The sequence below is a fragment of the Culex quinquefasciatus genome, chromosome 3 (assembly GCF_015732765.1).
Source record: "Culex quinquefasciatus strain JHB chromosome 3, VPISU_Cqui_1.0_pri_paternal, whole genome shotgun sequence".
NCBI lineage: Eukaryota > Metazoa > Arthropoda > Insecta > Diptera > Culicidae > Culex > Culex quinquefasciatus.
In genome coordinates, this window is record NC_051863.1 from 179,907,756 (window position 1) to 179,928,844 (window position 21,089).

The following is a 21,089-nucleotide window of genomic DNA, read 5'->3' on the forward strand; positions in this document are numbered from 1 at the left end:
TTAAATTCTTAAATTCTTAAATTCTTAAATTCTTAAATTCTTAAATTCTTAAATTCTTAAATTCTTAAATTCTTAGATTCTTAAATTCTTAAATTCTTAAATTCTTAAATTCTTAAATTCTTAAATTCTTAAATTCTTAAATTCTTAAATTCTTAAATTCTTAAATTCTTAAATTCTTAAATTCTTAAATTCTTAAATTCTTAAATTCTTAAATTCTTAAATTCTTAAATTCTTAAATTCTTAAATTCTTAAATTCTTAAATTCTTAAATTCTTAAATTCTTAAATTCTTAAATTCTAAATTCTTAAATTCTTAAATTCTTAAATTCTTAAATTCTTAAATTCTTAAATTCTTAAATTCTTAAATTCTTAAATTCTTAAATTCTTAAATTCTTAAATTCTTAAATTCTTAAATTCTTAAATTCTTAAATTCTTAAATTCTTAAATTCTTAAATTCTTAAATTCTTAAATTCTTAAATTCTTAAATTATTAAATTCTTAAATTCTTAAATTCTTAAATTCTTAAATTCTTAAATTCTTAAATTCTTAAATTCTTAAATTCTTAAATTCTTAAATTCCTAATTTTTATGGGGACTTCGAACAATAGAGTAGGGTAGAGTAGTCATCAATGAGACACGGGGAACAATGATAAAATGGCTCTCACAAGTCATAGTTTCAACCAATCAGGCTCATATTTGGGGGAAAGGTGTGTCTACTGGATACACGTCTGCCATATTAGTGGCTTTGGTTATGGACGCTCCCTTGCAAAGTTATTCATACATGTTTGATTCTGGGGTGTAAAAGAAAATTATGACCAAAAATTAAATTTTCGCTCATAGGCTGCCATTAACTCAAAAACTAATATTTCTCCGAATTTCTTTCGTCATTTCACAGGGCATGAGTTGGACTACAATGTCCTTTCATTAGGTTTGGCAAAAATTAAGAATATACCCAGAATCCAAGGCTGTCTCATTCTTCCCCACTCATTTCAGCCCATGGGTAACAATGAGACACTTTGATTTTACTTCAATAAACTTTTCAAAATCGATGGAAATCTTTCAAAACATGAATTAAAAGTGATTTTTGGCATATTTATAGAGTTTAAACTTCATTTAACCAAAAATACAAAGTTATTTGGTATTAATAAATGGTTTTTACAAAATTTAAATACTTTTTAGTGTAACTTTTGTAATTAAAAGTTTCATGTTGGCAAAATTGCTCTAAAATGTTCAAGGCAAGTCACCTGCAATGGAACAATACAAAAACATGATGTTTTACTAGAAAAGTATTGATTTTCGTAGAGTGTCTCATTGTTCCCCAGCTGTCTCATTGTTCCTGCCAAGTGCGTCTACAATGAGACAGTTGAATAACTCTGGCTGTAGATGTCGGATCGATCTCATATTTTGGTCAATGTTAGAACACACTAAAAGAAAGAAAATGCAATTAAAAGCTCATTAAAACATGCTGATGAAAAATGGAAAAAATCGTTCAAAGTTGAAAACCAAAAGTGTCTCATTGATGACTACCCTACCCTACGTTCGAATGTTCTGAACTAATTGTTGGATTTTAAAGTTTAAATTTTCCTTAATTTTTTGATTTTTTTAAATTCTTCAAATTTTTGAAATAATAATTACTTTGACTTTTATATTTGTAGCATTATTGATTTAATATAGTAAAATCAAAATAATTCTAGAGTTAGACAATACTTTTCTTATAAAAATGTTCGAGATTCTCGACTTTTCTCGGATTTTTTTTTTCGGATTTTTGAGATTTCTCGACTTGAGTGGCCACCCTAAACACCCAAATTAAACTTACCAGCGGTGGTGTCCAGCGAGTCAAGCAGTTCGTTCTTGAGTGCCTCTAGCTCCTCGTTCAAGTCGCGCTTCTGCTTCTCGGCCTTCGACCGAGCCAGCTTCTCCGCCTCCAGATCCTCCTGAATCTCAGCCAGCTGCGACTCCAGCTCGCGCTGAACCTTCTGCGCAGCGGCCTTCGCGGCAGATTCCTCGTCAATCCGCACCAACGTCTGCGCCAGTTCCTCTTCGCGCTTGATCAACTGCTGCTGCATCTCCTCGACCTGGATGCGACGCTCGTTGATTTGTTCCTTCAGGTCGGCCACTTCGGTCTCGATCTTTCGCTTGGAGCGGTCCGTTTCCTGTCGCTGCTGGTGGTCCTTGAGGAGGCGTTCTTCCAGTTCGGCGATGGTGGATTCATGCTTCGCCTTCAGTTTCGCGAGATGTTTGGCCTTCTCCTCCTCTTCGGCGAGAGTCTGGGACAGGTCGTTGGCACGTTCTTCGATGATTTTCTTCTCCTTGAGGAGCTTCTGGTTCTGGTCCTCGGTCAGCGCGACTTCCTCCTCCATCTTTTTCAGCTTGGCGTCCAGTTGGACCTTTTCGAGGTGGAGCTTTTGCCGGGCGGCTTCTTCCTCTTCGAGTTGTTCCTCGAGGTCTTGGATGTTGATCTGGAGCTTCTTTTTCTCGTTGGACAAGGCATTTACGCGTTCTTCTTCCTCTTCGATGCGTGCTTCCAGATCTTGCATCAGCTCTTCCAACTCTTGCTTGCGCGCTGCGAGTCGGGCACGACCTTCTTCCGCTTCGGCGCACAGTTCGATCTCGGCCTGAAGTTGCTCGGCAAGGTGGGTCTTTTCTTCGATGGCCTGCTGGAACTTTCGCTCGTACTCTTGCGAGTTCTTGGACAGATTGTCCAGCTTGTCGCGGATCTGGCGCAGTTCGTCCTCCTTTTGGACGAGCTTCTCCTCCTGCTTGGTCACTTCGAGCAGCGGTTTCACCTTGGTGTACAGTCTCCACCATTGCCAGTTGCGCAGTTTGAGGTAAGCGGCACAGTTTCGTTGGATGATTCGGATGGCGTTGAGCTGCTGAAGGCGCTTCTGGTAGTTGCGACGCGCGAGGAAACCCCGGCAGTACGCCTGGAAGTTGACGATCAGGTCGGTGATCTTGTAGTCACGCTCCTCCTCCAGATGGGCAAGCACTCCGGCACGGAAGAAGATCTTGGACTGTCCGATGCGGAACAGATTGTTGTCCAGCTCGAGGGCCTTGATCATCTGCTCGCAGGCACGCTTGCCGTCCATGAAGCCCTTCGGGATGACGTTCGGCGTAAGCAGTTCGTACCGCTGGCGGAACTCCTGGAAGGGAATTCGGTTGGGGAAGCCCTGGCGGCAGATACGGATACCCTCCAGGACACCGTTACACCGCAGCTGATCCAGAACCAACGGGGCGTCGATCTTGCCGGCGCGCTTCTCGTGATTCGGAATGATACAGCGCACAAAGTTGGGGTTCGTGTTGCGCAAGGTGTCCATCAGTTTGGCCAGTTGCTCCTTGTACAGATGGGACACCGTGCGGAACATACCCTTGCGGGTGCGGGCTCCAAACTGGGTGTCGGTAAGCGCCTGCTGGGCCATTCCCACGATTTCGGCGTCCTTCCAGATCTGGCAAACGAACGGATCTTGCGAGCCCTGCAGCAGCGATACAATGTTCTCGTTCAACGGGTCCATGTTCTTCATCAACCACTTGGTGGCGGAATAGTCCACCTTGCCGGCGTAATGAACCACCGCGAAATCGGCCACGCCACGGAAGTCCGTCTTCATGAACTTGGGATGCATCGTGTGCGCCGTGGCCAACTTCTCCACGAACGTCTTGTCGGTGGCCTTGGGGAACCAACATTCCTCGTCCAACAGTGCCATAATACCGCCCGGTTTATCAATCAGGTCAATCGTCGGCTGCAGATCCAACCCAAAGTCGATAAACTTCCACTCGATGCCTTCCCGCTGGTACTCTTCCTGCTCCAGGATGAACATCGTGTGGTTGAACAGCTGCTGGAGCTTCTCGTTCGTATAGTTGATGCACAACTGCTCGAACGAGTTCAGGTCGAAGATTTCGAAACCCGCCATATCGAGAATTCCAATAAACGAAGCTCCCTGCCGCTTTGTCCGGTCCAACGAGCGGTTGATCCGGTTAACCAACCACTTGAACATCTTCTCGTAACAGGCCTTCGCGATCGCTTCCACCGCAAACTCGACCTGCTCCTTGGTTTGTGCCTTGGTGACAAAATCCCGACCGACCTTGATCCGTGGCGTCAGGAACGCCTTGGTCATGTCCGTCACGCTCAGCCCCAGCAGGTGGGCGATCTTTTGTGCGACCGTGTTGTCCGGCAGCGTCGCCTGGTCCGAGCTGCGCTCCTGCTTGAACTTCATCGACCCGAACAGCAGCACCGCGCTCACGATGCGGAAGATCGAGTTGAAGTCGTCCTCGGTCATGCCCATGATGTTCATACTCTTGACTGTGGCCTGGTACTCGAACGCGTCGTCCACCCCCGCCACCGGCAGCGGCCCGTTCGACAGGAACGGGTACGTCTTCATGTCGTCCAGGATGAACTTTTCGCGCTGTTCCGGCGTCGCCCCCGCCAGCAGCTGGTAGAAAATGTGGAATGTACGCTCATCCTTGGCTTGTCGAATGGCACGGGACTTTTCCAGCAGGTACGTCTCGATGTTGGCACCGGAGATGTAGCCGGACGCGTCGAAATTTATCCGGATGAATTTGCCCTACAAACAACAAATGTCAAAATTGTAATCCATAGAAGACTAGATTGCGACATTGTGTCAAGAGGAAAATACTCACAAAACGTGACGAGTTGTCGTTTTTCACCGTTTTGGCGTTTCCGAAGGCCTCCAGGATGGGATTGGCTTGAAGCAGCTGCTGTTCTAGCTCGCCCTGTTGTGCGCGCGGAGTGAAGATTTGCAAAGTTAGATATTGTTTTCGACGGAAAAATACGGTTTGAGCGATGGAGATTGCGATGTACAGAAATGCGGGGTGAGAGTTGTTGACAAATGTGAGTTTATCGTATTAGTCAAATAATTTCCATCAAAGTCATTCAAAGGTTACATAAAAACATGCAATTATGAGTTTTACATATACTTATTGAAAAAAAATGTAAGTAGCAATCAACAGAAAAAACATGCATTAATATTACTTTCCTCCAATACGCGGGTTAGTTTCAGAGACAATGAGTTTCAGAGAGAAATCGCGAGAAATGGGGAGGAAAGAGAGTTGCTCTCTTGCTCGCTGTTTTGTCCGTCAAAGAGTTCTCTTTGAACAACTCTGTATCAACATTTAAATATATTATTTTTTTTAAAAATTGGTCAATCTTTAAATTTCCTAAACCAGTGTTTCCCAAAGTGGGTACTGGGCCCTACTTGTAGAGCCGAACAAGTCCCTGGCGAGGTCTGGACCAAAAAAAGTTTGGAAAATATTGTCCTAAACCAGAAAACCATGTCTTTTTTTTTTGTTATAGACAAAAATATATTTAAAAAATGCCGCCCAACACAGGCTTTTACGATTTTTTTTTTTATCTGAGAGTAGAATTTTACAAACAAATATTCTTTTTATTTTATTGGATGGAATCCGTAAAAAAAGGTCTGAAACACTAAAAAATTCTTCTCATTCCAACCTTAAGGAAAAGGAGTGATAAAAAGTACAAATACGCAATTTTACCGAAACAAGGAAGATTAGAAAAAAAAACTTAAACCATTCCAGTGTTATGAACAGAGTTAAAAAGTGCATTTTATTAACTTTTTCAACCAGGAAACGATAAAAAGTGAACATTATCTATCTACTCCAAGAAGTAAATCAAGTAAAATTCTAGCATATACATGTTGCATTAAAAAAAATACATGATAAAAAACATTAAAAACAGCCAATTCAGAAGGAAAAGAATACATTACCGATAGGGTCGAACCACTCTGTGTCGTTTATCAAATTCGATGATTTTTTTTAAATCGACGTTTTGATGTTTTATGTGTGTGTTTTGTTGTTGTTTGGTAATGACGATCGCAATAGCAATAGGTTAGTGCGGCACACGCAAATTTTGAAACAAGATTGCCGAAATCGTATTGGTGGTATTGGTGAAGCGCGCGCATCGCAGGCATCAGCAGCAGCAACAGCAGCGGTAGTAGTATTGGTGTTAATCGTTAGGAGATAAATCGCGTGGACGGAGGCACACACACACACACACAAACGGTACGAGATACGGGTCAAGATGCAAGATGGTAGTGGTGAACGATGGTGGCGCGCAATTGTTTTGAATTGTTTTGTTTTTTTTGTGTGTATTGGTATGATCGATTTTTGTTTTTTTTTTGTTTGCGAGATCGTAAGAAAAAACAAATGAAAGATGGAGATAAACGATGATTAGTGATACGGTTTTATTGTTGTTTTTTTTCTAGATAAATACGAATGACTAGCGAAAGGTAGTTAAAACTCATACTTACGATGATCAGTGCCGGTGATGGTGCCTATTGGTATTGGTAGCATCGCAGGAAAGAGGTTTCATCAGGCCCATACACAATAGCATATTGCAAATTTATCAAAACGCATCGAACGGTTTCAACAAAATAGCAGACAACAACAGATGAGTTGGAAGTTGTGTGTTTTGGGTGCAGGAAGGATTTTTTTTTATTTTTTTTATATATTAGCCAGGTGATGGTGGTGGTGGTGGTGGTGGTAGTGGTGCGGATCAGCGGTTATCGGGAAAATATGGAATAAAAAGAAAGAAAAAACGAAGGGAAACAAACCCAAGTTGAACAATTAGAAAAATATTATCTACAAAAATCTACAAAAAAACGTTTATACAATCATTTATTAGCAATAGAACAAGACATTAATAAGAACCACTTATCACATTTTTTTACACTTGAAATTCATTAGCACTACTTAAAACCTACCAAAAAATATGGAACGTATCATTTTCTCTCTCCGCAGTTTTCAATATATTTTAGTTCTTTTTTCAATTCACTATTCGTCAAAAACAGCTCAAACTTACAAAAGGAATTTACAATTTTCCTTTTTGAACATCCATAGGAAAAAAAAGTTGCAAAAAATGTCACCCAAGTCTCGTACATCAAATGGAAGATTTTCTGCCAAAACAAGCATGGAAAACGTACAACAATTTTGCCCGTGTGTAAATTTGACAGTGATCCGCTGCCCTCACTAATACTTCTTTATATTTGGTTAAAGTTTTCCGTGAGCAATATCAAAGTGCCATAAAATCATATTTTGGTAACGGACAACTATGTTATCAGGTTTTACGCAGAAAATGCACTCAAAACTTGCAGATTTGTATTAAAATTTCATAGCCTCCCCAGTTGAGTTGATTTCAACCTCATAAAGTGTCAAATTTGTGGTACTACCAAAAGCCCACACACCAACGCAACGCAAGCTCTGACACATTGTTCTGTTGTTAAGCTGTCACTCCCTGGTGGTGGGAGTGACACCTAGCGGCTACTGGCGAAACCGCGGAGAGAACAAGCACTAAAATGGCACTGCTGCCAAATCCGCCAAGTGCCATAATGTTTAGCACTTTATGCACCTTATCTCGTCGAGCAGCATTTTTTTCTCGTTTCGGCAATGTTATTTTTTCGGGGACGTTTTAAGACAAAGTACCACAACTCAAAAAAAAAAAAAAAAATACAGCAACAACCGGTCTTCATCCGGACGAGGGCCAGGCGCTTATATAATTCATTCCATATCGGGAAAAATAGAATGTATTACACACACCCAATGCTGTTGTTGTTGATGTTGTTGTTGCGCCTTTTTCCTTTTATAGAATCTTGCAAAATTGGCGCTGTTGCTGCTGGGAGCCCCAACCAGTTCCAGTTGTAGTTTAGTGGGTCTCTCGGAGGTATTTCTCTTTGGAGATCTTCCACCTCGCAAGTACGCGAGTTCGGGGAGGACGCGAGGAAGGTGGCGGCTCTCTCTCTCTCTCTCTCTCGTTATTATTGATGCCGCGCCGCAAAGTATGATATTAATAACATGTGCCTTTGAGAACGCACACACTCATTAGGGCTCGAATGATTGGTGTTTAGGTCCTTAATGAATTATTGTAAATCGACTTCAAATAGAGGGGCCCCTAATCAGGGCGCGGTGATTGTTTAGGGAGGTGGTCTTTGGGCCTTGGGACTTGTAAGGAGCTGTCATTACATTCCAAAACCAAATTTCAATCATTGCCTTGCAATACTTTTATTATTAGCCCATTAGAACTGCAGAAATGAATGGAAGTAATGTTCTCTAACTCGTAAAATCACAACCAGCTCGTGTCAAGTGTTGAAACTGTTAAGTGGCCAGAGTACTATGCAGATTCTAGATACCAATTGCAGCATGTTGCTTTCCCCGTCCCGCCAAAGCTGTCATGTTTTCTGTCTCATTTTCATAACATTACCACGATTGAGATCTAGAAACCTTCGGTGGAGGTGTCGTTACTGACAAAAAAAAAGTTTCTGAATCCACCTAGAGGTGTTTGGAGCCATCCTCGCATTTGTATGATCTCTTTGCCAAAGATTTTCTTATGACAGTGTTGCCAAATCATTCAAAACTACATGACATATGTTTCGATATCTTGGGGCAGTGTTCCCAATCATCGAACTATACATTTTATCGAAGAAGTATTTCCAAATATTCCGAATATTTATTTAATAATGTACAAAGTTTCATTTTCATCCACAGCGACAGTGTTGCCAGATCATTCATGTATGTTTGCTCATTGGGAAGGTCTATCGAATATTTATTTTGTATGTATTCAAATCTTTAAAAGAATTGATTACTTGAAATACAAAATAGTTTTTTCAGAGTTTATTCTAAAGATTCAATAAACCATTTTTTTTATTCATGAGTGTTTCATTGAATATCGAACCAATCGTTTCTGAAAATAAAATGCTTTTTGGGTGACACTTGTGCTATCATGGAAAACTTAAATTTTATTGTTTTTTTTTTTTTTTCAACGGCTGTATCTGAGGAAAAAGAGGACCAATCATCAATGTATATTAGAAAATAATGCTTCAGAAATTAGCAGAAATCATGGGCACAACGAATAACTGAAAGTTTTTTTTTGTTAATATCAAACTTTAATCGGGTGTATGTACCGTTTTCAAGGGTGAACTATAGAATTTTTAGTTCTATTTCATTGATCATTTGATTTAACTTGAAAAAATTAGGCCGTTTCTTAAATACACTCTTTCAAAAATGCTTTTCTATGGCCCAAAGATGCGTTTTTTTTTCAGGTCCAATCATATAAAAAATTCTATAATAAAAAAGTGCAAAATTTGTGAATTCCTTTTTTTGTGAAAAAAGTTAAAAAAAACAAACAGGAAAATCAAAGGCTCACCAAAACAGCCTCCCCATTTTCTAATGACAATTTCAGCAACTAGTGGTCCAATTTTTAATATAAAAAAAATGAAACATTTCTGAAATTTTCCGATCATTTAAAAAAATTAAGAAAAGCTAAACTAAAACTAAACAAAGACCCAATTATTCATAAAAACTCTTTTTTGAAATTTAAAAAAAATCCGCTATATTTAAATTAACACGGGGACAGCCGGGCCCTGTGGTGTAGGGGTAAGCGTGGTTGCCTCTCACCCAGTCGGCCTGGGTTCGATCCCAGAAGGTCCCGGTGGCATTTTTCGAGACGAGATTTGTCTGATCACGCCTTCCGTCGGATGGGGAAGTAAATGTTGGCACCGGTCTAACCTAGAGGTGTGTTAGGTGCCTCGGTGGAGTCGCTGGTAGGCAGTTGGACTAACAATCCAAAGGTCGTCAGTTCGAATCCCGGGGTGGATGGAAGCATAGGTGTAAAAAGAGGTTTGCAATTGCCTCAACAATCAGGCCTTCGGACACCTAGTTTCGAGTAGGAATCTCGCAATCGAGAACGCCCAGGCAATGCTGTATAGCGAATAATTTGATTTTTTTTAAATTAACAAATATTTTTAGAAAAGGTAAACCATGGACATGGAAAAAATCGAAATTTTAAGTTAAAATTAAACTGTATACATAAAATCTAATTTCGGTGGTAGGTACATTAAAAAAATCAGTCAAACATTTTTTATATTTTTTTTGCTAGCATTTCTATTTTCCAAAAAACATAGCGGCAACATTTTTGGCCGTACTTTTCTACTTTTGCGGCGTTTTGTCTCATAAAAATAATCAAAAAAATCAAAAGTTTAAAATACCGATTATTGGGGAAAATTGTACGGTGGACATTGACACAAAATGACTTATTTGGTTAGGGACAATCCATAAACCACGAGGACACTTAAGGGGGGGGGGGGGGGGGGATTGCGATTGTCCACGATCCATACAAAAAAGTTATTTATTGTCCACAGAGGGGGAGGGGGGGTAACAGATTCTCTAAAAAGTGTCCACGTGGTTTATGGATGGTCCCTTATTGGAAGGCCCCCAACAAAGTTTAAGTCAATAAAAAAGAATTTCTTAGCTCAGTGAGATAAAACAATTACAGGAAAATGGAAAGAAAAACTCTAAAAAAACATTTTGGTTTTTATATTAGGCTTTCAAATATTTTTCAACATTTATGTCACCCATGAATGGTCGACCCAAAAAATCAGAAAGATTTTTTTCCAAAGAAATTAAAAAAATATATATATAAAAGTTTGATCGACTGAAAACAATCTAAAATGCATGTTCCATAATTTGCATAATTCATAATCATATTAGGGGGATAGGGGGTAATATGCACCCCCTAAGGCAGGGGTGCCCAAAGTATGGCCCGCGGGCCAAACGTGGCCCGCGAGGTGATATTTTGTGGTCCGCGGACCCATTTTGAATGAACATGTTAAATGGCCCGACTTCTAAAGTGATATTATCCTTTTTTTAAAATTAAGGTTTATTTTAAACTTTTATATGCGAATCTATTTAATTTTTGATCCCCACTATAAATAGATCAAAAAATTTTATAAGTAAAAAAAATCACATGTTTCAATCGTCAAAACTTTCATCAAACAGTTTTAGAAATATTTGAAAAACGTTCAAGTTTGACTTAGGTAAAATTCTGTAATAGTTGCAAAAATAGAAGTTATCTTTATTAATTTGCAAGTCATAATGACTCTTTTATGAAACGACCCTCAAACTTTCGGGATTCGAACTCATTACAGTTAGATGACGAATCTGGTTGACTACCAACTGATTCAGTCAGAAAAAATGTGGAAATCGGAGGATCAAGTTTGTTGCAAATATTTAACAAAGCCTTCGTCGATCAACCCACCCCTCCCCCATTATTAAAAAATTGGCTCAAAAACCCAGAAGCAAAAATATATTTTCAAAAAATTTCAAAACTTTAAAAAAAATTTAAGTGTAATCAGCTGAAATTAATTTTATATGCATTCCTTTGCATTTAGAATCATTTGCGCATGTTTGGATTTATTTAAAAAAAATGAATTTTAGTGTATTTTCGATGAAATAAATGTTGAAATTCTGGCTCTCAACGATTTTTCATTAGCCACACTTAACTTATCTAATCTAATCTCTAATCTAACACAAACGCAGCCAGTCCGATGAAAGCATGCTGGAAAGTCTTGCAATTAGATTACGCCCCAAGCACTTTTCTTGTCAGTATTAATAATTGCAGTACATCCGAGAACACCCGAAAATGAATTGCAAAAATTAAAGCGGCCAGCCCTACTGCGTTGTGTTTACCGCAGAGAGGATTCTGTGAACGGATCACATTTCACAGAATCTACAGGGGAGGAAGGATGCGTGAACATACCGTACCAAACGCTCCGAATCAGTTGTGGTTGGGTGTGTAAGTGTAACTTTGGCAAATAATGGGGTTCGTGGAAATGGAGAAATGGGGATTGGGAAAATGGAAGATGGAGAAGGGGTAGGAAAGATATTTCATTTAATCAATAGAATATAATTTATATTGGTATGGCATGGAAAAAAAAACATTGCAAAAAATTATGGAAAGATCTCACCAAAACCTGGATATCTTCAATAAGCAGCTTCAATCTTCATTTTCCTGCAACCGGAATTGGACACAGCCTGACGTCACCTTCTCTGGGTTCTTGATAGTTTTCAGTCGACGAACCGAATCAAATAGAATCTGCTTCCATTTAGGGGCTGTATAAGTGAAGGAACAGGCTCCGCAGGTTGCAAATAGCCTGGAACCATCAGGAAATCTTCACCGTTCCGCCATACTAAAAGGTTCACGGAGAGCTTCACTTTTGTCTTCAGCCACAGAAAGATTCTCTTACAGAATAAAGTCAACCGAAGAACAAATCCGAAACCGTCGTGGAATTTTGTAAAAATTGGCCAAAAGATGCCAACGAGAAATAACTTGAAAAAAAAAACCCCGAAGAAAACGTCAAATTTACGGCAGCGAAAAAAAATTACGTCCAAACACGCCCATGGCTACTTTGATCCTCTCATTAGCCACACTTAACTTATAGATAAAATTACGCCTTTAGATGAATTGCTCAATTGTAATGTCACCATTTTCGATATATAAAAACATTTTTTTTTTTGAAAACGCAAGTACATTCAGCTGAAATTTTGCTTTAAATATCTGAAACAATAAAATCAACAATACCGACAGAAAACCGTTATTTTGTGGTTTCTATTATTTTGAATTGTCATTTTTTTAAATTACAGAAATGAAATCTATCAAATTAAAATAACGTTATTTATTTTTTTAATAACATTTTTTTGTAAATTTGACCCGCTCATTTGAACTTCAAATTTGGCTCGGCCTCCAAAAACTTTGAGCACCCCTGGCCCTAAGGACAAAATATGATTCCTCAACCATAACAGCATTTCTGTGCAAGATTTTTGTTAGATGTTCTAAAACAACTATTATTCTTCGTCATCCATGTGAAAAAGGTCTTGAAAGCCCCCAAAAATGTTTAAAAATAGCAAATTTCTAAAAACATTTTTGATTCATTTCAAACAATCATGCGGGGCAAAATGCACTACAACAACGGGGCAAAATGCATTACAACAATGGAGCAAAATGCGCCGGATAAAAGCAGTTTTCACTAGTCACCACTAGATGACACCACTGTTTTTACAAAGAAGCATCACAGCAGTGCATTTTGCCCCAACCACGCTTTTTTATATTGTCCAAAAATCATATTGAAAGTCCAATGAAAATTAAATCAAGGCACAAAAACTTCAGCAGTTTTTATCGTACGATGCATAAATTTTTCCAGCATAATTCTACAATGTTAAGCTTCCGATTTCCATGATTTTTTCCCCGGAAAATTCTTCCCAATACAGAGAATAGTAGGGGGTGCCTATTACCCCCTCTTCCCCTAACACCTAAATCCCAAGTCAAGATTGAGATAGGGAGAATTTCCATACAAAAATCTCCCTTTTTCTCGATCTTGGGAGTTCAGATGTTAAGCATTTTTGGGCATGTTTAAATATGTTGCATTTTTATGAATTTCTGCACACTAAGATTTATTTACCGAATTCGGCAGTTGAAAAATCGATAAAGTAGTTCGGTAAACTTTACCCAACTCCCAAGCTCGAGAAAAAGCATTTAACAAAATATTATTAATTCAAATGTTGACACCTTTTTTTGCTCTCTTGATAATATTTTGACAACATCGTTCGATTATAAAATTATGTAAATTTTAAAGCACTTATTGTTTAGAACTAAACAAAATCCAGAGCTTCAATAAAATATTTAGAGCATAATTTTTAAGTGATTTCATAGCTTTTCCTAGCTCAGAAAAGATAAAAAAAGCGCGTAAACGATACCGCCCTTGCGTCCTCACCTCGCGCGCGCTAGGTTGGAAATCGTTAGGATCGGGAATAATTTATGAACATGTTAATTAATTAATAATTGATTCGGTAGTAATTGCCCGGTAATCGGGGGAAAACTGCCTGCCGTGCGACGACGGATTTGCCTGCCAACACACACACACACAGACACACGCGCAAACACTTGCTCCGAGGGCTGACAAAGATTAAGTGTCACTTAAGGGGTGATACAGATCCAGTTTAGTTATTATTATTTTTTGTTCTAGTAGAGCAACAGTTACTAAACAGCAGTCGCTGATCATGTGGCGTGGAAAGCCACTGTCGATGGGGATTTAATCAATATTATCAATTTTTGCGGGGGATGGCAACACTTGACGTGTTTATAGTACTTGGGGCGCTAATTAGTTGATTAAAGCGTTGGTTTTCATTACGTTTTGTCTCGGTTGCTAATGATAGCTAGGCTCGAGCAGAGACAAGTGGTCGCCTTTGGGGACTGCCTCATTGATTTGATTGTTGTAGTTTAGAGAGGGATTTGCATCTAATTTTACGCTAATTTGCAATTATAGTTTTTGCGAATAATTAAGAAAACGCCTCAGAAATTTAACAAACGTAAAGTAGTTAAGCTTTGCATTCTTTCATTAAGGTGTATTGTGTATTTAAAATTTAAAAAGTCAAAGAAACATTTTGATTAGTCATAAAATCTGAAGAACTGGCAACATTGCTTGTAAACAATTGATGCTTAGAATACCTTAAAAAAATACTTATTTAAAATGACAATATTTCTGTTCTTTCTCAATCTGGTAAATACCAAGTAAGTGCTACAAAAGGCCGTGTAACTCTTTGGTTTTACCCATAATTAGCGTGAAATCTTAAGGGACCCACGGAGCCATCATCTGCCGCCATACAAGGCCTGTGCGCCCTGACCCTAATTTGCTGTGGGCTCGTGGTCGTGAAGATGACTCACACACGGATCGATCCCCTATATTGCATCACCACACCCCGACCCGGCAAGTTGAAGCGCAAGTGACATTACCAAAAGTGTGCTTTCAACGGGTTCGCACAATTAAGTGAATCTCTCGTCATAAAAAAAATGTCCGGTTTCGCGCTTTTAAAGAGGCTCTTTTTATGGTCATAAACGAAAGTGTGCCTGTAAACGTTGATTTGCACCGTGAAATATGATATTCCCTGCTGGGTCAAAAGGACCATTTTTTGGCGCGTAAATCAGACCGTCAGACCATAAATCGTTACCGTTCCAGTAAGAGCACACAAAAAAACGTATCACAATACAACTATTTCTGGCAATTCAAGCAAGTGAAATAGTAAATTTGTATGCCCAGCACATTGATGATCGTGACCATAATTTCCTCGTTCAAGTAAGGAACCGCACTGAACAGAGCAGAAGGAATGAAGCAAACACAAAAACAAAAACCCGTACACAATTTATGGTCACTCAACTGTGTGAATGCACTTTCGGTCAATAATGGGAAACGCCCTTGGTTGCATTGCGAGTACGACTCGTTATCAGAGAGTAAGTATGAGGCTTGACGGTACAAAGTAGCTAGAGCTCACATCAATCAACGCAAGATCTGAAGAAGCTGTAGAGTTCAAATGTTGTTTTTCGTTAAAAAAAATCTTTTTCATTGTTAAAAAAATACTTGGTGCGTTTTGTATATTGCATTCGTCCCAATTTGCAATATTTTGTCTTAATTTGTAAGAATTGAATCTTGATTGTAATTTAAACTTAACAAAACACCGCAACTGTTATCATGTTATCAATAAGAATTTTAAACATCAGATTTTTCTTTTTTTGTTTGAATTATAGTTAAGAGTATACATATAGGCTTAGCGTGTCCCAAAAAAACAAAAAGTCGAGGAATTCAATGTGCTCAGTTCTCAAATGATAGAAAATCATGTTAGAAACAACTCTCTCATACATGAAAACTTTCGGAAAAATCGTTTACCACGTTCCCTGGGCATTTTTTTGAAAAAAGTCAGTTTTTTCGACAATTTCACAAAATCTGCTCAGAAAAAATGGAAAATTTTAAAATTTCAAATAGCCTATACCATTAAATGATGGTCTGTGGTCCAATGAACAAGTTAATGTATCGATTTGGCCTTTTAAAACCTTGTTTTTACTTTCCCGGTAGCTTTTATGTCGAGTACGCTTTACTTTTTTCAATCTTTTCCCTCGGTATTGAACACAAAAATTTCCTCATATGTGAGAATACATGCATCTTGTAGGAAATTTTCCGCTGAAGATTTTCGTCTAAGCAACTTTGAAGTTTCATTAACTCTGAGCTGAGATATTCCAGTTTTTGTGAAGAAAGAATATTGAATATTTGAAAATGTTGATATTAATCATCATTGGCATACACAGTAAAAAATAATGTAAATTTGGAAGCTGTAATTTTGGAAGGATGAATATTATCTCTTTTATGATGTAATTTTACCTCAATTTAGACTGAAAAATTGACATTACACCATAAAAGTGGTAAAATTACACATTTCCAGAGGTAAAATTGCACCTTTTTTCTGACATAAAAGATGTACCCCTTCCCAGATGTAATATTCTCATGATTTTTTTTTCTGTGTACAATATTAAGGATAATTTAAGCCTAATTTGAAGTGCGGCTGTATCGCATCTGGTTTAAACATGATTGGTTAATCCTTCAATACTAAGGGCCACCTGGTGTTGTTTTCTCATGGCACACTACGTGCTAAATCAATGAATTACTTTTAGCAAATAACTCATATTTAGAGCATTTTGCATTTAAACCAATCGATGCACGTTTGCTGTGTTTCCATGGATACAAATAAACAAATAACAAATATAAGGTTCAATTGTACGCATTTCCGTGATCTGAACCACAACGTAACGTTTACACTCCTTCTTATAACTCCTGTCGATAAATCCGATGTTCAGGTCAATTAAAAATATCACTAATATTTGGAATTTATTCTATAGGGATCCATCCATTAATCACGTAGACATTTTTTTAAATCTCAGCTCCCTCCCCTTCTCATGGTCAATTGTCCATAAAAAAAACTTTTTTGGATGGAGCGTGGACAATTGCCAACCCCGTACAATCGAACCATATATTTCGATGACTCTGTGCTCTTGTACTAAGCTTACTGGTTTTCCTATCTAGATAGCATAAGAGAGCACAGATGCATCGATTTGTTATTTGTTTATTTGTATCCATGGAAACACAGCAAACGTGCATCGATTGGTTTAAATGCAAAATGCTCTAAATATGAGTTATTTGCTAAAAGTAATTCATTGATTTAGCACGTAGTGTGCCATGAGAAAAAACACCAGGTGGCCCTTAGTATTGAAGGATTAACCAATCATGTTTAAAAACAGATGCGATACAGCCGCACTTCAAATTAGGCTTAAATTATTCTTAATATTGTATGCCAATGATGATTAATATCAACATTTTCAAATATTCAATATTCTTTCTTCACAAAAACTGGAATATCTCAGCTCAGAGTTGATGAAACTTCAAAGTTGCTTAGACGAAAATCTTTGGCGGAAAATTTCCTACAAGATGCATGTATTCTCACATATGAGGAAATTTTGTGTTCAATACCGAGGAAAAGATTGAAAAAAGTAAAGCAAAAACTCGTATTTTCGACATAAAAGCTACCGGGAAAGTGAAAACAAGGTTTTAAAAGGCCAAATCGATACATTAACTTGTTTATTGGACCACAGACCATCATTTAATGGCATAGGCTATTTGAAATTTTAAAATTTTCCATTCTAAGCAGATTTTGTGAAATTGTCGAAAAAACTGACTTTTTTCAAAAAAATGCCCAGGGAACGTGGTAAACAATTTTTCCGAAAGTTTTTATGTATGAGAGAGTTGTTTCTAACATGATTTTCTATCATTTGAGAACTGAGCACATTGAATTCCTCGACTTCGTGTTTTTTTGGGACACGCTAATATAGGCTCCTTTATAACTAAGACAGCAATTTTGCAACACTGGTTTATCATACAATTTTTGGCAGGCCTGACCTAAATGGTCATAACTTGAGACAGGTTTGCCAGATCTTCGGAATTACCTTTGTTTATATGATCTTTTGAAACAAAGCTCTATAAATGATTTGCGAACAATAATCATTTTTGAAAATTTTATTTTTGGAAATGTTTTAGCTGACGACAAACTTTGTCAAAATTTATTTGGCAGTGTTGCCATCTTTCGAAAACATCATAATTTTTGAAATACGTCGAAAAAAGTCTGCAATGACCCAAAAGCACTTATTTTCTAGCATATTCTTCTAGCATATTATGGTTTATTTCAAAAAACTGAAAATATTTTTATTCGAATGGTCGGAAAACATCACTAAATTTAAATTTTTGGCCATAAAATTAGGACCCACATTTGCTGAGTTAGAATCTCTTTACAAAAAAATCGTTATTTTTACATTAAAAATCAGATCAAACCAGTGCAAAGGTCGCATCAGAGCAACTCTCTACGAAATCGGCCGATTTCGACCATTTTTATTTTTTGTATTTTTTGATTTGGCTCAAACTTTGTGGGGGCCTTTCCTATGACCAAATAAGCTATTTTGTGTCATTGATTCACCCATACAAGTCTTCATACAATTTTGGTACGTAAATATTCAAACAGCTGTAACTTTTGAGTGAATTTTCTGACCAATTTGGTGTCCTCGGCAAAGTTGTAAGTATTATTGACTATTGAGAAAAAAAATAGGTACCGTAAAACGGGGTGACTTTGATAGGTTTGCGATTTTTCCACAAAATGAAGAGTACAATTAAAATACGTAAGTAATGGTTTAGAAACATACTGACCGTGGTAGAGAAGTGTTCAAACTACCTTAAGCAGAACTTTTCATAAAATTTTGACAAGTTTAAAAAGTTAGTTAACTATAGTTAAGAAAATGTTGATGAAAGTCATTATTTTAAACTTCTCAAAGTGTCATGATTTTCTCAATGAACATGATTTTTAATCGGAAAACGGAATGCATTTTCGGATTCTTTTGACAATTTTCCACTAGGAGAAGGTTTAAAAAGTTTGTAAATAATAAATAATATGTGTTTTTAAAACACAACATAAAAAAATCTCCAAATTTATAGGCAATTTCAGTTGAACAAATTTCATGTAAAGTGTGAAAACTTGTGATTCGTGCTTTGAATTCAGTATAGAATGCAATATAAATCGATAATTTTATAAACAAAACTAGTTTTAACAAATTTTAGGCAAAATTCCGACTTTTTAACAATTTTACCTTAAATTTATATGTATTTTGCTAAAAAGATTATACACTTAGTTAACTAAATATAAACATTGATTTTTCTTAAAAACTATATCAGCTACTTTAGTGATGGTACATTTAGCATACAAATAAAGTTTGAACATCTTAAATATGATTTTATCAAGAAAAAACTATGACTATCAAAGTCACCCCGGAATTAAAACTAAAATTTTTAACGTAACTATTTTTCTAAACATTATTGAAAAAACTATTTTCCGAAATAGTGCATGGACTTTGTGTAGTCTACCCCAGTACATGTTTTAAAAATAATAATCTTGAGAAAAACCATACCTGTTGGAAAATATTCTAAAAACAAATTGAAATCCTATCAAAGTCACCCCGGTTTACGGTACACGGATTTTTTTGCAGACTTTTTAATCTGCTTTTTTCACAATAACTCAATTTACCAAATACGTATTTTTTGATTTTCAAGATTTTTTGATATGTTTTAGGGGATAAATCCCGCAACTATTGAGCCATAGCGAAACATGGCCAAAAAATCTGCCGCCGAGTTATGATTGTTTGAAAAAAAATGTGATTTTTGGAAAAAATCGAAATTACATGCAAAAACTAATTTGACGTTATTTTTTAATGTAAAATTGAATTTGCAATCGAAAAGTAATTTACAGATTTTTTGATAAAGGGCTCTGTTTTCAAGATATAGCCACCGAAAGTTTGATTTTAGCGAAATATTTGCAGTTTTTCGATTTTTAAAGATAGTGACCATGAGTGACCATTTCTAAAAATATTTGTTTGAAAACTTCAGACCTTTAGACCTCTGGTTGCTGAGATACAGCCGCTTTAAGAAAAAGAAACAGGAAAATTGAAGTTTTCTAAGTCTTACTAAAACAACCCACCATTTTCTAATGTCGATATCTCTGCAACTAATGGTCCGATTTTCAATGTTTAAACATGAAACATTCGTTAAATTTTCCGATATTTCAAAAAAAAAAATTAAAAAGATAAATTAAGACTACCATTTTAAATTGGCGTAATATTCAATGTTTGGCCTTTTGCGAATTCATAAAATTAAGGTTATGAAAAAAAAATCGTGATTCAATTATCCAATGTTTTTTTTTCTGAGGACTTCGGATAACCGAGTCAGGACTGTGAGCCTTCAATCTTCAACTGGAGATGTCTCGAAAAATATCAAAAACCTTTTTGATTTTTTTTATCTTCCAAATACAAATATTTCCAATATAAAAATCATATATCTTTTATTGAAAGGGGTGAACATTTATGTTTTTCGAACCATAAACATGTAAGGATTGATTTGAAAATATCCAGAATAATTGTTTAAATTATTGATGAGACCGATAGTTCCAGAATTTATTATTTATGTATATTATTTTAATAGATCGTAGAGATGAAAATATTAAAAGCTTGATGATTTTTGTAAAAATTATGATGTTCAAACAAACGAACACCTGATATTATTTAATCAACGGAATCTACGTAATCTGATGCTTGTGTCCAATCCAGGTTTTCAAGCGAAGATGGCGCTCGAATGGTGAACGCCCGAAATGTCAAAATCGCGCAGTGGTACCAACATTAGAAAAAAAATTTGGCTGTCATGCCATGGCACTCTTTTTTCGTAATGTTGGTACCGCTGCGTGATTTTGACATTTCGGGCGTTCACCTTTCGAACGTCATTTTCGCTTAAAAACCTGGATTATGATCTCTTATTAGAAAAGTAAACATTGAATGCAACAAGCGGTCAAATGCTAGAGGCGCCATTTCATTAATTGGAGATCGACATCCAACTATGGTTTGCGTGTTAATATTCTGATTTGAATCGATCATTTTTGTACATGATATAATTAAACCTTATTTTAGAACTGCTTGTCAGAATTAAAACTATATCTTAAGAAAGGCATCAGTCATGAGCAGGTGTACACGCAAGATTTTCAAGTGATCTACCAGATTGCAATTTCCCATCCCACCAAGCTGACAAGTATCGAATTTCCCAATCGAGCGCTGCCTGATTGATGACGGTTCGTCATCATCTTAAACATTTCCCAAGCCCTGCCCCCACCCCTACTTAACATGTTTTGCCACCTTTACGCTCATCCACACACACACCGCGGCTCAGCCAAATGGATTATTTATGTCTGTTTACGCGCGTTGTGGCGCAATCGGCGCAATTCGTGCTTAAATTGTGTCCTTATTTGATGAAGTGTTGCTGGGCTATTGAAAATGTTTTTTTTTTTTTCGATCTCTCTCTCTCTCTCTCTGGGCTGATGGATGGTGAGATCCGC

The 21,089-nt window shown here is 37.1% G+C and overlaps 1 protein-coding gene across 2 annotated transcripts in view; it reads right to left on the reverse strand.

The window, feature by feature from the left end:
• LOC6049354 (myosin heavy chain, non-muscle) overlaps positions 1-21,089 on the reverse strand; it is a 110,860-nt gene that overhangs the window by 13,520 nt on the left and 76,251 nt on the right. Inside the window, exons 7-10 of one of the 2 annotated variants that reach the window (XM_038262734.1) lie at positions 6,275-6,298; positions 5,732-5,749; positions 4,629-4,721; positions 1,813-4,552 (exon numbers count right to left, since the gene is read on the reverse strand). In XM_038262734.1, the coding sequence (XP_038118662.1) occupies positions 1,813-4,552; positions 4,629-4,721; positions 5,732-5,749; positions 6,275-6,298 (2,875 nt within the window). The remainder of the gene's footprint in view (positions 1-1,812; positions 4,553-4,628; positions 4,722-5,731; positions 5,750-6,274; positions 6,299-21,089) is intronic. The other variant, XM_038262735.1, reaches the window with a different exon arrangement.